Genomic DNA, 16,380 nt, shown 5'->3' with positions numbered 1-16,380 from the left:
CAATTGATACTAATTTATAATGATGCTATCATTCAAACACTTCAAACCTTAAAGGTGCCCTTAGGATTGTTTTGTTTATGTTGTGCAAATGTAATAGTTTCCTTTTTATATGTCTGTTCGTAGAGGAGGAACAGTAAGAGATATGTATCTGAACCTCACTGTACACTCACTGTATACCGTCAAAACAAGACCGGATATATTGTGGAGGAGGGGACAGGTTATGTCTTTAAGAGGAAAAGGACACATATCACTGTTATCTGATTCTATTCTCTTTATTAGACTCATTCATCTCTCTGACACTATAGGCACTTCCTTCATAAAGTCTAGTCTAAGACAAGTTCTAGACTAAACGTGGGTTTTTGCATACTGACACATCTCCACCCTTGTGAAAAAGAAGTGAAATAAAAGGCCACTTAAAGAGAGTATACATTCATGACTACACTTAAGTACACTTTGTAATCATGTCAAATTTAAAAGTACATTTTAAAACACATTTTTATAAAACTTTGTCATGCTTTCAATAAGTACACTTATTTTGATGTGTAGACTACTAAAGTTGCTTGATTATATTTTTGAATGTTTCAAATTTAGTGTTGTTATTCAATATTACATTTGAAGTTAGTAATGTACTAAATTGCATCTTCATCTTTACAAATGTTGTAATTACAAATATATTGAAATACATGACATACAAGGTCAATAGAATTCACATTCAACTATACTTTAGTGCACCCTGAATGCTTGTATATTTGGCTGTACACTTTAACCATATTTCAAGGATCATATGTTATGATTCTGCCATCATGTCCTTGTATTCTTCTAGTCTTGTGGCGGGATCATGACAGACCCATGTTTTATGTACAAGCGCATGGTCTGTTGTTTGGGCCATGTGCTTGTGTTGTCTCGTCTTTCAACCCCGCCCCCTTGTTATCCTTGTTTAGTCATGATTGCCTTGTTAGCGTCACCTATTCCCCTCGTTAGTTTCTTGGTATTTAATCCCCTTGTGTTTGCTGTCTTGTGTCGGTTCATTGCCTATTTATGCGGAATGTTGCTGAATCTGTCTATGTTGCTGAATCTGTCTATGTTGCTGAATCTGTCTATGTTGCTATACCATGCCATATCTTACCTGTGAGTACTTCGTGTAGAGTCTTGTCTTTGTGAACGTTTATTTGAAGAATTGTCAGTTTATTGTACAGTCATTGTCTAGTCTAGTCGTGTTTTGCCCCCTCGTGGGTTTTGTTTTCTTGTTTGTTACCAATAAACCTTGTGTTCATCGCACTCTGTCAGCATTTGGGTTCACCTCTTGCACAATCATAACACCATAGAAGTATTAATAAGAATTACATATACAGTAAATATGTACTTAAGTTATACTAACTGTAGGTGGGTCAAAAAAGCAATATAATGTGCAGATAATAGCATTTAATATCAATTTAATTTATAATACAAGTGTATTCTTTTTGAGTATATTATTTTAGTTTTAAGTATTCTATAAAATGTGCGAAAGTGTACTTCTCAGAAGCTTTGAAATTTCTAAAAAAATTAACAAAGAGTTATTCACTACAACATTATTTACTGCATGTGTTAAAATGCAGCTACTAATAGAATAGGTCTCTGAGACATTTATTATGTAATTTGTGCATAATTGTTGAATGATCATCAGAGATGAATGCATGTAGTTTCAGGCCAGTCTGAAGTCATGGCTCTGGAATGGAGCATAGACTTCCCTCTGTCTCTTATTTAGGGAGCCTTAAAATGTCTTTAAATGAATGAGGCCTATTGAACACTCGACTTCCCTCTACATGACAACAAGAATCAGATGCCTTTTAAATATGTCCCATAAATATGTCTTCAGTTGAAAAACTCAACAATACATGTCATGCCCATTGGTCTCTAAGTGTGCTTTGAGACTACAGCTGATTCTGGTTTATATGGTTGTTTTGAAGCAGATTTTTCGCATCATTCCAGCAGTATCCAACAAAGGGAAGTTGCAGGTAGGTGAGTTTGGGCCAAGCTATTGAACCAACAACCTCCTGACACTAAGCAGTGTAAGCATCATTTAATTCCGCTGTTTTATAGTGTGGCTTTGAACTTCATAGTTAGACGGTTGCTAGTTCGTTCCTCATTGATCTATGCCTCTGTTGTCTAATTTCATTGTTTTTGTAGCGGTCAGTGTCGTCTGGGACATTTCTGGCTTCTGCAGTTACAAATGTCTGTGTTTGTGTTCGCTGTTTTTGTTGGATATTGTTTTTTGTTTTAGACATAGCCAAAGGCCTAACTGACAGCCTTCTGACCTTTCTGCAAGGGCTGAACAGACTGCACACTGACCAAATAGTACATTTAAACATCAGGACATCCCTTTTGGTTGGAAAGATACTATTGTTCACTTTATATGAAGTCCCCGAGTATGAAAAGGACACTTATAAACACTTTCAATTTTAAAGTTAATTTTTAGTTTATTTAAAGGTGAAGTGTTAGAGTGAGCAGTAGTCTCAACGATCAAAGTGGCAAAAATTAATATTGTTCAAAATATTAACATTAATATATAAAAAAGATTTTTTTAATTCTTATATTTAGCAAAGATGCATTAATTTGATCAAATATGACAGTAAAGACATTTATCATGTAAAATATATGAATGTTATATTCATCATAGAATCCTGTAAATGCTGAAAATGTATTTTCTACAAAAATATTAAAGGTGTCATATGATGCATTCTGGTCCAGTCGCGCTGGCGATGTTGATCGATCAGCTTGGGCTTCTTCATTTTCTGGATCAGATTCGGGCTTGAATTGATAAGGTATTGTGCCGATATTATCACCTGTCATTATTGCTTTGGGAGCTGATGTTCCAAATATGGTAAGGGGCGTGACATTTCCGTCACACGCGTAAGATATTCGGGCCAATCACTATGCACTGGATCTCTGGAATATCAGACCACACCATGCTTTTCAGAACGATGAGCTTTGTAAAAAATTGACGCGTTTCAGAAAGGCGGGGCAAAGAGGAACAACAATAATGTACGGTACGTGTAAAATAATTACATTTTTAAACCTAAAACCGCGTAAACACATTGCATTAAACCAAATACACAAAATAATGTTCTTTTTAGAACCATCATATGCAGCATTTAAGCAGCACAACATTGATAATAATAAGAAATGTTTATTGATGTTACATCTTACCTATGCTTGAGATGGACTTATGTTGAAGTGTTTCCTGTTTCTTGTGCCATGCTTGTAGTCCTTTGGTTCATTGGTTCCCCTGTTCATTAGTCTTGATTGTTCCCAGTTGTGTCTAGTTAGATGGTTAGCCTTTTAAATTTAAAGGGGAACTTGGCAACTATTTCATTTTAAGAAAACCGTTTAGAAATCATTTTGATGGTTAAATAAGCTGTTCTGGTGAGCATGGTGACTTTCCCCGCTCCCCCCAGCGCTTTTCTTTTATTTTGCCTTCGTTACACTTGAACAGCAAATAAGTTTAAAGAAATAAGTTCTTCATGTCTGTGTGAAACTTTTCTTGCAGCTCCTGTCATAGTAGGCTACAGGCATTATAGGAATGGATAAAATGAAACTGAGCAAGCTTTCTTAGTTATTATTAACTGTTGTTACTCATTACCCTTGGTCCTCCGGTGATTTGATTTGGAAAACCTCATTCCTTCACGCACAAAACACTCTTGAGTGCATATACTTTAGACCTTTTTCTCAGGTTGTGTCGGAAGCAGAAAAAATGCTAATCAGGTGATCATTGTCTCAGGCTAGCTGGAAAATGTTTTTCCAGGTAGTGGAGGAAAAGGTCCTTTTTTGTGGGGAAAGCGTGGGGGGGGGGGGGGGGACAGGATAGAACACAATACTCCTCTCATCGTCTGCTGCAATCATCAACTATTTAGCAATAAACTGAAACTGGCCAGTCTTACACTTATTGTTTAGGTTGCCTTGACGTTTGTGCTGCTTTTTAGTTCGTCATCTTTCCCACCTTCTGTAAGACAATCCTTCCCTATGGAGTCACTGTTTCAGGACTAACATTGCTCAGAGAAAATAGCAGTTCCACACCTTTAACTTATTTAGTGGTTGATATTTGTTACACTATCTTCTATCCACTATTTATCCACATATTTGATACATATTTAAATGTTTAAAATGTGTATTATAAATCTGGGCTCTGCAGTATGAATATTCGAGAGGAAGGACATATATCTTTAGTCTTTAGAGGATCATGAATGTTTCTGAGTTCTTATTCAAAAATAATTCCTTGTGACTCGAGGCAGGAGGCTCAATGTGGCCTTTGTCTGTTGCTTGTCCAGCCTCTCATATCAGACGAACAAGACAGAATGTCTCTGAAACATTTTGTCGCAGACAGTTTTGTCTTGGCCTTAAAGGTTTCATGGACACACAGGGCTGTTTCAGCCGTGTGTAGGTGTGAGCAGACATAATGCCGTCACTGAATGAGACCCTCCAAAACATGAGGTCCCCTCTCTTGCAAAGAGAATAATAAATCATGTATTCATTTGCTCAGTCATTTACAGACCCCCTTAACTGAATTCCTGTTATGGGTTAATGTTATGTATGTTATAAATTAACTTTCCTTTATGGTGAAATGTCATAGCTAACTTAGACTAACTATAGTCATGCTTTGAAGGACATTTAAAGATGGGTATTAAGTTTTAAGCGTGATTATTCAGATTATTTTAGTTAAAAAATAATAATTCATATTTTCATAATGAATTTCCATATTTAAAAATTGATTGGGTCTGGCATTAGGGTTATGCAATATAATCTATACATAAAATGCATTTGAAAGGTAACAAAGATAAAGGATGAAGGCATTTTAAAAGCTTTAATGTCTTAATAAGAAAAAAAAAAGTTGAAATCTGTCAGTTTTAATTCAATCAAACTACCAACAATTATCTTTCCAAATAATAAGAATAATATTTATTTATAAGTATGTATGTATATATATATATATATATATATAAGCTTTCATGTTGTCTTAACACAAGAAAAAAAAGTTGAAATCTGTCAGTTTTAATTAAATCAAACCACCAACAATTATATTCCAAAAAAAATAGAACAATATTTATTTATAAGTATATATATATGTGTGTGTGTGTGTGTGTGTGTGTGTGTGTGTGTGTGTGTGTGTGTGTGTGTGTGTGTGTGTGTGTGTGTGTGTGTATTTATATATATTTATTTATATATATATATATATATATATATATATATATATATATATATATATATATATATATATATATATATATTTGTACCTTTGGTAAGTTAAATATTTTACATTCTCATGGATGTTTTTGAAAATGATCTTGTCCTCTAAATGAACAGGAAAAGAAATAAACAAATAAATGATGGTCTGTTGAATGACTCAGTTTCACCAAGCACAGCTGCAGAGTCACAACAGTGTCTGGAACATGATGGAGATTCACATCAAGCTGCCACATTAGAGAAACCGACAGTACAGAGACAGCCTCTAGCACATCACAACTTTGCAGCATTCTTGTCTGTTGTTTTAAGGCTAAATATGCTGTGAATCAAATGTAATGTGTCATTTCACATGGCTTAACATCTGATGGCACTGAGCAAACTTTTAAACCAACCAACTCAACGTGCCATTTAACATTGTCTTCACTCTTTTTCTTTTCTCTCTTAGGGAGTGAAGAAGAGCAGTGGACCATGTGGGGGAAGAGACTGCAGCGGAGGGTGTCAGTGTTATCCTGAGAAGGGTGCGAGGGTAAGTACGTTTGTCTTATAGCCCAACAAGTACGTTTGTCTTATAGCCCAACCTAAGTGTCTTTATCCATCCAGTGCTATTGTGTTGGATTTTAAGTGTGTGTCTATCATCAAATATGAAAACATGACTAGAAATACAACACTGGTAGATTATTGATAATACATCAATATTTTTGAAAAAGAAAAACATCCAGGTGAAGCTGAAGAGTGAATGAACACCAGTAACCTGAAGCATTTTCTATATGACACATCCTACTTGAGATCCTAGATACACACAATAAACCTAACATTACAACTTCTATCTGCACAAAAAAGACCCAAATGCAAGTGAATCTGAACTAAGTTATGCAATAGTCAGAAAGTGTTACTCATGTTGTGGATGCAATCTTCCCGTGACTACGTGCTGAAACACGGGCAACTAATAAATCATGAAGAATTCTCAACATTCTATAGTTTTCTCATTCTAATGTTATGTATTGGCGCTGCACATCTTGCACTTAACTGTATTTTTGATCTACTTTATGAAGTGACATCCCTGCACGGTTTCCAAGCCATGATGAGAAACAATTTTAATTAAAACATAGGCCTACATTTGAAAAAATATGACAAAAAAAATATTTAACACTGCTGGTTGTGTTTGAAAAACACGTTCCCTTTCGTTGTCACTCCGAGTTACGTCGGATGACGACGAATGGGGTTTCGCTTAGAAAGCCTATCAACTTCGAATATTACAAAACGAGCCAATGGCAAAGAAATGCCATGGGTCTGCGGAATTTGCATGGCGTAACTCCGCCCCACCTCGTGGGTATAAAAGGAGGAAGCCGGCAGCAAGCAGATATGTTTTCGCTTCGGAGCCAAGTGTATTATTCTCTCCACAAGCCATCTCTGAATTGTCAGCTTTACAAACGAGTACCTCGAGTGTTCGTGTGACGGCGATCTACGGCGATAGCGTGCTTCCTGCTGATCTGTTGCAGTGGTCTGCCAGTCAGTGCGTTTCTCCCCGGGTGCTTCAACACTTGAGTTTTCTCTCACAAAAAGAGCTTACACGTGGCACGTCTTTTTAAATATGTCTCGCCCGTGTACTTCTGGTTGCGGCAGATTGGTATCGGACTCTGATGGGCACTAGCGTTGCATAGTATGTTTGGGCATTGATCATGCTAGAGCAGCGCTCGTGGATGACTCATGTTCTCTCTGTGGGAACATGACCATTGCGTCATTACGGTCGAGACTCCGTGAACTTGCAAGAGTGAGAGTCTCCTCGTCCACCCCCGGCTCTGCGGCTGGTGGCCAGGGTGACCTGAGGGTTACGGTCTGGAACAAGGCGCCGACTATGTGTCCGCGACCCCAGCCCCCCTCTTCAATGACAGTGCCCGCTAGCGAACTGCTGATTCCCGTGGGTCTACCCTCTGGTGGCCTGCGTGTTTCAGTTGAAACCTAATGTGGTTAAAAACAGAAACAATCCCCTCTTCCCTGAGCTCACAGAGTTCTCGGGCGACACAGAGTGCCGCACACAAGCCGTGCTCTGCTCGCCCCCCTCTGTCCCAGAGGCGGTTGACACGGCGCGCCGTCCATGGACCGCTTCGCCCCTGTCCCCATCTGTCGCCAGGATTGGTTTGCAGCGATCGACCTGAAGGATGCCTACTTTCATGTCTCCATTCTTCCTCGACACAGACCGTTCCTTCGGTTTGCTTTCGAGGGGCAGGCATACCAGTACGCGGTTCTCCCTTTCGGGCTAGCCCTGTCTCCTCGCATCTTCACGAAGGTCGTCGAGGCTGCCCTTGTTCCCCTTCGGCAACACGGGGTTCGCATCCTGAGTTATATCGACGACTGGCTGATCCTAGCCTCACTCTCGAGATCAGGTTTGCGAACACAGGGACCTAGTGCTTCAGCACCTAGCTCGTCTGGGCCTTTGGGTCAACTGGGAGAAGAGCAAACTTTGCCCCGTGCAGAGGATCTCTTTTCTCGTTATGGACATTGACTCGGTCGCCATGTCCGCGCAGCTTACGAGCGAGCGCGCGCAGTCACTGCTGACTTGCTTGAGACAATTCGAGGGCAGGAGTGCGGTTCCACTGAAACTCTTTCAGAGGCTCCTGGGGCATATGGCATCTGCAGCCGCGGTCACGCCGCTCGGATTGCTTCATATGAGACCGCTTCAGCTTTGACTTCGCGACCGAGTCCCGAGTTGGGCATGGCAACACGGCACGCTCCGAGTACCAGTTACTCCGACCTGCCGTCAGTTCTTCACCCCGTGGTCGAACCTCAGTTTTCTCAGGGCGGGTGTCCCCCTGGTACGAGCTTCCCGGCATGTTGTTATCTCAACAGATGCCTCCACCACGGGCTGGGGCGCCATGTGCAATGGACATGCTGCTGCGGGCTCCTGGACAGGACCCCAGCGGCTTTGGCATGTCAATTGCCTCGAGTTGTTGGCAGTACGCCTTGCCCTGCACCGCTTCCGGGCGTTGCTCTGGGGTCAACACGTACTAGTCCGTTCAGACAATACCGCCACTGTAGCGTACATCAACCATCAAGGTGGTCTACGCTCCCGCCGTATGTCACAACTCGCCCGCCATCTCCTCCTATGGAGTCAGAAGCATTCATTCCCGGAGCGCTGAACTGTGCAGCCGACGACCTCCCACGGCTTCAGCCACTCCCTGGAGAATGGCGACTCCATCCCCAGTCGGTCCAGCTGATTTGGGACCAGTTCGGGGACGCACAGATAGATCTGTTTGCCTCCCACGACTCGACCCATTGTGCCCAGTTTTATTCCCTGACCGAGGGCACGCTCGGCACGGATGCTCTGGCGCACAGCTGGCCGCAGGGCCGCCAGTATGCGTTTTCCCAGTGAGCCTTCTTGCGCAAACCTTGCGCAAGGTCAGGGAGGACGAGGAGCAGGTCATCCTGGTTGCCCCTTACTGGCCCAACCGGACCTGGTTCCCCGAACTAGTACTCCTCGCGACAGCACCTCCCTGGCCGATCCCTCTGAGGAAGAACCTTCTTTCTCAGGGACGGGGCACCCTATGGCACCCTCGTCCCGATCTCTGGAACCTCCACGTGTGGCTCCTCGACGGGACGAGGCAGGTTTGAGTACCCTACCACCAGCGGTGGTGGCTACCATCACTTCCGCTAGGGCGTCGTCCACGTGACACGTCTATGCGTACAAGTGGAACCTCTTCATCAGCTGGTGCGCTTCTCACCGAGGAGACCCCCGGAGATGCTCGATCAGCGTTGTGCTTTCCTTCCTTCAACAGGGGCTGGAGCGAAGGCTGTCTCCCTCCACCCTGAAGGTCTATGTTGCCGCTATTGCCGCACACCATGACCTCATGGAAGGTAAGTCTGTGGGGAAGCACGACCTGGTCATCAGGTTCCTGAGAGGAGCGAGGAGACTAAATCCGCCTCGCCCTCCTCTCGTTCCCTCTTGGGACCTCTCAGTGGTTCTAACTGCCCGGCCCGGAATTCGGGCCGGCTTACTCTCACATGATCCTGAGACCCCGGCCTGGATATGTGTCCAAGGTGCTCCCTTCCGGGACCAGGTGGTGAACCTGCAAGCGCTGCCCCCGGAGGAGGCAGACCCAGCCTTGGCACTGCTCTGTCCAGTACGCGCTCTCCGCGCCTATGTCGACAGGACGCAGTGTTTCAGGACCTCAGACCAGCTCTTTGTCTGTTATGGTGGGAAGCTGAAGGGAAAGGCTCTCTCCAAGCAAAGGTTGTCTCACTGGATAGTGGACGCCATTGCTTTGGCTTACCAGCAGCAAGGTCGACCGTGCCCCCTTGGTGTGACTGCCCACTCCACCCGGAGTGTGGTGTCCTCTTGGGCTCTAGCGCATGGCGCCTCGCTAACAGACATCTGCAGAGCTGCAGGCTGGGCGACACCTAACACATTCGCCAGATTCTACAATCTCCGAGTGGAGCCAGTGTCCTCTCATGTACTCGCTTCAACCAGCTAGTACTGGACCCGCTCAGGTGTCTTCGCTTGCTCGCCATTCCACTCCACGGACTGGATACGTGCGATATTCTCCTCAGGTGAGCTTCCCCAAAAGCCCTGAGTTCCTCCAGCACTCCTGACGTTGGCGCCAGTGTCTATTGCCTGCGCGTCGGCTAGGTGCCTCCCGTGTGCATGGTCCCTCCCCTGAGCGACCCCCACATGTGTATTTCCACGGTAAGCCTCTCTGAGCATGTGTCTTTCGCTTGGCGGCCACCTTGCCACCCCTGGGGTTGAAATATTCCACCTGCGGCTGGATACCCCAGTGTTCTCCATATGTTCCTTCGGGTCATATGTGTATTCTCTAAGTCCCCCCCCCCTCCGGGTTGGCATTAATTGCATACTTCCCCTAGCTTGGGATATGCTTCCCAGTGTACCTTGGCATTCCTGTGTTAAATGGAGTCCTTCGTCCAGTCTCGACAGGGATCTCGATTTACGCAGGGCACTGGAAGACAGCTGAGAAGGTGGCGTGATTAGACTGGCAACCCCATTCGTCATCATCCGACGTAACTCGGAGTGACAACGAAAGGGAACGTCTACGGTTACGTATGTAACCCTCGTTCCCTGAGTAGGGAACGGAGACGTAACGTCTGCCTGCCACTTTCCGCTGTACCGCGGGGATCGCCTGAGCTCAGTCTTGCCTCCTCAGCGAAGAAACATATCTGCTTGCTGCCGGCTTTCTCCTTTTATACCCACGAGGTGAGGCGGAGTTACGCCATGCAAATTCCGCAGACCCATGGCATTTCTTTGCCATTGGCTCATTTTGTAATACTCGAAGTTGATAGGCTTTCTAAGCGAAACCCCATTCGTCATCATCCGACGTAACGTCTCCGTTCCCTACTCAGGGAACGAGGGTTACATACGTAACCGTAGACGTTTTTGAAAAAAAAAACATCTAAAAGAAATGTTACTGTCTCAAAAAACCCAATCACAGTCAATAATGTCAAAACATTTCCATTTGAGCAGATGCTGAAGGGTCAATGAACACCGGTAAACTGAAGCGTTTTCCTAGCAGGTTAATAAACTCAACCAAAGGCATCATATATTAAATATATACAAAATATAATCAAATATATACACTATAAAAGTAACTTACATCTGCACAAAAGGATTTGAATGTGCTAGTGAACTTGACTGTGCTTGTCTGAATGTGTAACGCTGAAACACTGGCAACTAAAGCGCAAAGAATTGATGTTATGTATATGGCAGATTGGCACTTGCACTTAACAGGATTGTCATGATCAAAGTGATTTAGTCATCAATGCACACATTCAATTAACTTTATTTCGCCGGTCTGGAAGGCATACTGTCCCAATGCTAACCAATCAGACCTCAGGTACAGCCCCAAAATGCCACAATAACCAATCAGAAAAAAAGAAATGTATTTTTTGAAGTCATGGCGATCATCGTTTTCATGATCGATCGTCGATGTCACTTCCGAGTATCAAGGACTCATGCACATCCCTAAAATATAATGAAACAATCTAATTTGCATAATAATCCTGCAGTTGCATGCAGTAAATAAAATGTAATACTTCAATGGATAAATGCTGAATAATATTGATATTATCTTGTACAACACTTCCAAACTAACTACATCAAGAATACATAAAGCTTTATTTCAGTACGCAGGCCTATTGAACTTGAAACATAATTTTTTTAGTTTGTTGAACTTATTATGAACTGATTATGTTCACTGAAAGTACATAGCAACTTTAAAGAAGTTGCACTAAAGTTACACTAAACACACACACACAAAGTTACACTAAACACACACACACACACACAGACACACACACACACACACACACAGAGACATACACACACACACACACACACACAAGCACTGAAGTTGGATGTCTTTTTTTTTTTTCATTTATTCAAGATCTCGGTTTTTTACAGTTATTCAGATTGAATTCTAGGTGTTTGACAGTGCTTCCGGCTGTACAAGACATGTTTGCTCACCAAATCTGTGACCTCTCGTCATCTGTTGTAAAAGTAAAACTCCTTAGGGAGGGTGAAGGAGAGAGGAAATACATTCCTTAGAAAACATCAGGATATGAAGGGCCTTGTGAGTATGACTTGAGATGTCAGTTCAGTTGTCTTTTCTTTTTTTTCCTGCACTGTAAAGGAACAGGAAAAGGGGTTTGATTGTTCAGTTGAGCCATATAATAAGTGCCAAGACTGCTGAGGGTAAAGTGCACTCATTCAAAAGACATTTTTTCCTTTTGTTAAACATAAATGAAAACACAGAAGGGAAGGAATTGTAGACAAACACTCCCTGTTTGTAGTTCTGACGCACATGACACACAACAGAAAATGTCTCGGTTACGTATGTAACCCTAGTTCCCTGATAGGGAACGAGACGCTGCGTCAAGCTGTGGGAACGCCTCTGCGTGTGTGCGTCATGAAGCACGTATGGAATCAGTCCAATGGAGAGACGGAACGTCATAGGCGGGTGACGTCATCGACCAGGAAACTATAAAGCACCCCCAAAACACAAGCGCGACAGCTTCTGATAGGCCTGAAGGAAGAGCTAACGGGCATGCTGGGAGTATGGCAAAATGACGCAGCGTCTCGTTCCCTATCAGGGAACTAGGGTTACATACGCAACCGAGACGTTCCCTTTCAAGGGAACTCGAGCTGCGTCAAGCTGTGGGAACGCCAATACCCATGTCGCCATAGGAGCAAATGACCGTCATATGGAAACTAGCGCACAGAGGACGAGAGCACCTGCGCCCCAGGAGTGGAACTTAAGTCCAATTCATAGAACTTAACAAATGTATGCGGTGAGGACCACCCAGCCGCATCACAAACATCACTTAGCGATACTCCTGACAACAATGCTTTAGAAGCAGCCATACTCCTAGTAGAGTGGGCTCGTACAGCCAAAGGTGAAGGCTGACCAGCCGACTTATAAGCAAGTGAGATGGCCTCAACCACCCACTTGCTCATTCTCTGTTTAGACGCGGGACACCCTTTCCTGGGTGGCCCAAAGCACACAAATAACTGTTCTGATGTCCTCCACAGGGCAGCTCTGTGGACGTAAGCGTCTAACGCCCTAACCGGGCAGAGAAGGTTAAGTTTCTCCTGATCTGATGAGACAAAAGGAGGAGGATAGAAAGCCTGCAGCACTGTAGGTCAAACAGCATTAGTAGGGACCTTAGGGACATAACCTGGTCTAGGGTATAGAAAAGCCTTAACCATACCAGGCGAAAACTCCAGGCACGAGGGTGCAACCGACAGGGCCTGCAAATCTCCGATTCTCTTAAGTGAGGAGATTGCAAGCAGAAAAAGAGTTTTATACGTGAGAAATTTCTCAGAAACTTCCTCAATAGGTTCAAAAGGGGCCAAAGAAAGGCCCTCTAGTACAATGGCCAAATCCCAAGTCGGCACCCTCGTACAAACTGCAGGCCTCAGCCTCAAAGTGCCACGAAGGAAGTGAGTTATAAGTGGGTGTCTCCCAAGAGAAACTCTAATGAAAGGGACATGGAAAGCAGCTAGTGCCGCCACATACACCTTTAGTGTGGAGGGGGATAACCCTGCAGAGAAACGCTCCTGCAGAAACTCCAGCACTGCACCCACTGGGCCGTTAACTGGGTCCTGCCGGTGTTCTGCACACCAAGAAGTGAAAAGTTTCCACTTCAGGGCATATAACTTCCTCGTGGACGGAGCTCTGGAGTGAAGGATGGTCTCAACAACCTCAGTTGAGAGACCAGATTCTATGAGCTGGGCCCCCTCAGAGGCCAAGCCCACAGTTTCCACAACTCTGGGCGGGGTTGAAATATCGTACCGCCCTCCTGAGAGAGTAGATCCCTCCTGATCGGAATCTCCAAGGGAGAGCCGTCCAGAAGAGATATTAGGTCCGCGAACCATACTCGGGCCGGCCAGAACGGGGCTACTAGAAGTAGGCTGACCCCGTCCCGGCGAACCCTCTCCAGAACTCCTGGTAGCAGAGCAACCGGGGGAAATGCATACAGACGTGACCTCGGCCACGGTTGTACCAGAGCGTCCAGCCCCAGAGGGGCTGGCTGACTGATGGAGAACCACAGATGACAGTGCGTTGTCTCCTTGGAAGCGAATAGGTCCACCTCGGCGCAACCGAAACTCAACCAAAGGAGCTCCACCACCTCGGGGTGGAGCCTCCATTCCCCCGGCCTCGGCCCCTGCCTCGACAGCGAGTCTGCTACCACATTCAAATAACCAGGAAGATACATAGCTCTCAGAGACCGTAACTTCCCCTGGGACCACAGGAGGATCTGACGGGCCAACTTGTAAAGTGGACGCGACCACAGGCCCCCCGATGATTTATATACGAGACCACCGACATTTTGTCTGACTGAACTAACACATGATGACCTCTGAGGTCTGCTAGGAAGTGTTTCAAAGCTTGGAACACCGCCAACATCTCTAGACAATTTATATGCCATGATAGATGATGGTCCTGCCACAGACCTTGGGCTGGACGACCACTCATGACCGCCCCCCACCCTGTGAGGGAAGCATCCGTCGTTAGCGTTACGCGACGACAAAGAGCCCCCAACACAGGCACTTTGGATAGGAACCAGGTTTCTTTCCACATGACCAGAGCACGAAGGCAGCGCCGCGTGACTTTGATCGTGCGAAAGGGATTTCCCCTCGGGGAGAATCCCTTGGTCCGGAGCCACCACTGCAGTGGTCTCATGTACAACAGGCCGCAAGGTATAACGTTGGACGCTGCTGCCATCAGACCCAACAGTCTCTGAAACTGTTTTACAGTGAGTAGCTGGCCTAGCTTTACTTGTTTCATAGCTGAAAGAATCGAAGCGATGCGGGTCGGAGAAAGTCGCGCCCGCATCGAGATCGAATCCCAAACGACACCCAGAAAAGTGGTCTTCTGAGAAGGAGATAATACACTTTTCTTTGCGTTCAGCCTCAACCCCAACTTTCTCATATGAGCGAGAACAACATCTCGATGCTGAACCACCATCTGCTCTGTCTGAGCTAAAATCAACCAATCGTTGATGTAATTGAGGATACGAATGCCCTGAAACCTCAGGGGCGCTAAAGCTGCATCCATGCATTTCGTGAAAGTGCAGGGAGATAAAGCTAGGCCAAATGGAAGAACCTTGTACTGGTACGCCTCGCCCCCGAAGGCGAAACCCAGGAACATCCTGTGTTGTGGAAGGATGGAAATATGGAAGTACGCGTCCTTCAGATCTATCGTGACAAACCAGTCATCGGATCTGATTTGTGACACGATCTGCTTGATAGTGAGCATCTTGAATTTTAGCTTCCCTACCGAGCGATTCAACAGGTGCATATCTAAAATTGGACGCAACCCCCCATCCTTCTTTGGAACGATGAAATATCGGCTGTAAAAACCTGACTCCAACCTGGGAGGAGGTACCCGTTCTATAGCCCCCTTTTGAAGGAGAGCTTTCACCTCTTGTTCCATTACCAGAGCCTGCTCGGGGCCCACCACTGTGGGCAGAACCCCTCTGACTTTTGGTGGACGACACCTGAATTGGATAGTATAACCCTTTTCTACTGTGTGCAGAACCCACTGAGATATTTTTGGAAGGCTTTTCCACTCTGCCAGAAATACTACTAAGGGTACCAGTCTCTCGAGACTGGCCTCTGGTGTAACTTGAGCAGCAAACACAGCGCCCTGTAACGGCGCACCGGCAAGGAACAACTGGCTTAACTGCTCTGAGACCCTCCTCAGAGGGGGCGAGCGTCCCTCGGGAAAGCGCTCGCTGGGACCGTCTGTGCCCCGGCATGAAGGCGGGGTTGGCAGAACGGGCCCCTGAGGGCACCGAAGAAGAGCGGGCACCGTGTAATGCGGTGAACACCTCTCTCCCACGATTATGTTTTCCACGATCTCGAAACCTCTGTGTTGAGATCAGGGAAGAAGGGCAAGCACCGGCGTGGAGATTGAGAACGGGAAGGCAAAAATCTTTCATCTAATTTAGATTTTTCTCTAGACTCCTGCCTAACAGCTGGCCACTCGATGCTTAATTTAGAAACAGCACGAGTGAGCACCTCCATAAGCTCCTCACTTTCTGGAGAGCGAGATGGCGAATCATCGACATCTCCCGCATCCAGACTAACAACATCCAGATCCTCAGAACTGGATAGTTGCAGTACTGGGGCCTCAGTTCGGGGGGAAGAAACCGCAGAGCGTGCTTCCAAACCCGAGACTGAGGCACTGGATCTAACAGGTAAGGGCTGAGATAGGGCAGAGCCCGTCTCAAGCCCCGCTGTTAGATCCATCTGCGATCCCCACGAATAACGTTGCCGCTCAGCCTCGGCATAAGCGGCACCCGATCCGCGGGGATCGCGAACCGGACCACTCTCCTCAAAGAGTGATCGGCGGGAGCGGAGCGTTCTAAGAGGCAAACGCTCGCAATGCTCACAATCAGCCCCCTCGAGAGCTGACTGGGCATGCTGCACTCCCAAACAAACAACACATAAGCTGTGTGTATCCCCGCTCGTTAAATAGCGCGAGCAGGGAGGAACACACTTCTTAAATTGTTGTTCGCTCGCCATTGTCTCTCAATATAATATATATATATATATATATATATATATATATATATATATATATATATATATATATATATATATAGTTTTTTGAAATAGTGAAACTCCTGCTTAGTGACAGACAAAAATAGTGC

General features: G+C 45.1%; 1 protein-coding gene across 2 annotated transcripts in view; it reads left to right on the top strand.

The window, feature by feature from the left end:
* Positions 1-16,380, top strand: part of col4a2 (collagen, type IV, alpha 2) — a 162,544-nt gene that overhangs the window by 57,511 nt on the left and 88,653 nt on the right. For both annotated transcript variants that reach the window (XM_077216667.1, XM_077216669.1), the window contains exon 4: positions 5,663-5,743. In XM_077216667.1, the coding sequence (XP_077072782.1) occupies positions 5,663-5,743 (81 nt within the window). The remainder of the gene's footprint in view (positions 1-5,662; positions 5,744-16,380) is intronic.

The sequence above is a fragment of the Siphateles boraxobius genome, unplaced genomic scaffold (assembly GCF_051911475.1).
Source record: "Siphateles boraxobius isolate OS27281-9 unplaced genomic scaffold, OSU_SipBor_1 7, whole genome shotgun sequence".
In the NCBI taxonomy this organism is placed as follows: Eukaryota; Metazoa; Chordata; class Actinopteri; order Cypriniformes; family Leuciscidae; genus Siphateles; species Siphateles boraxobius.
This window is presented reverse-complemented; position numbering and strand designations above follow the sequence as displayed.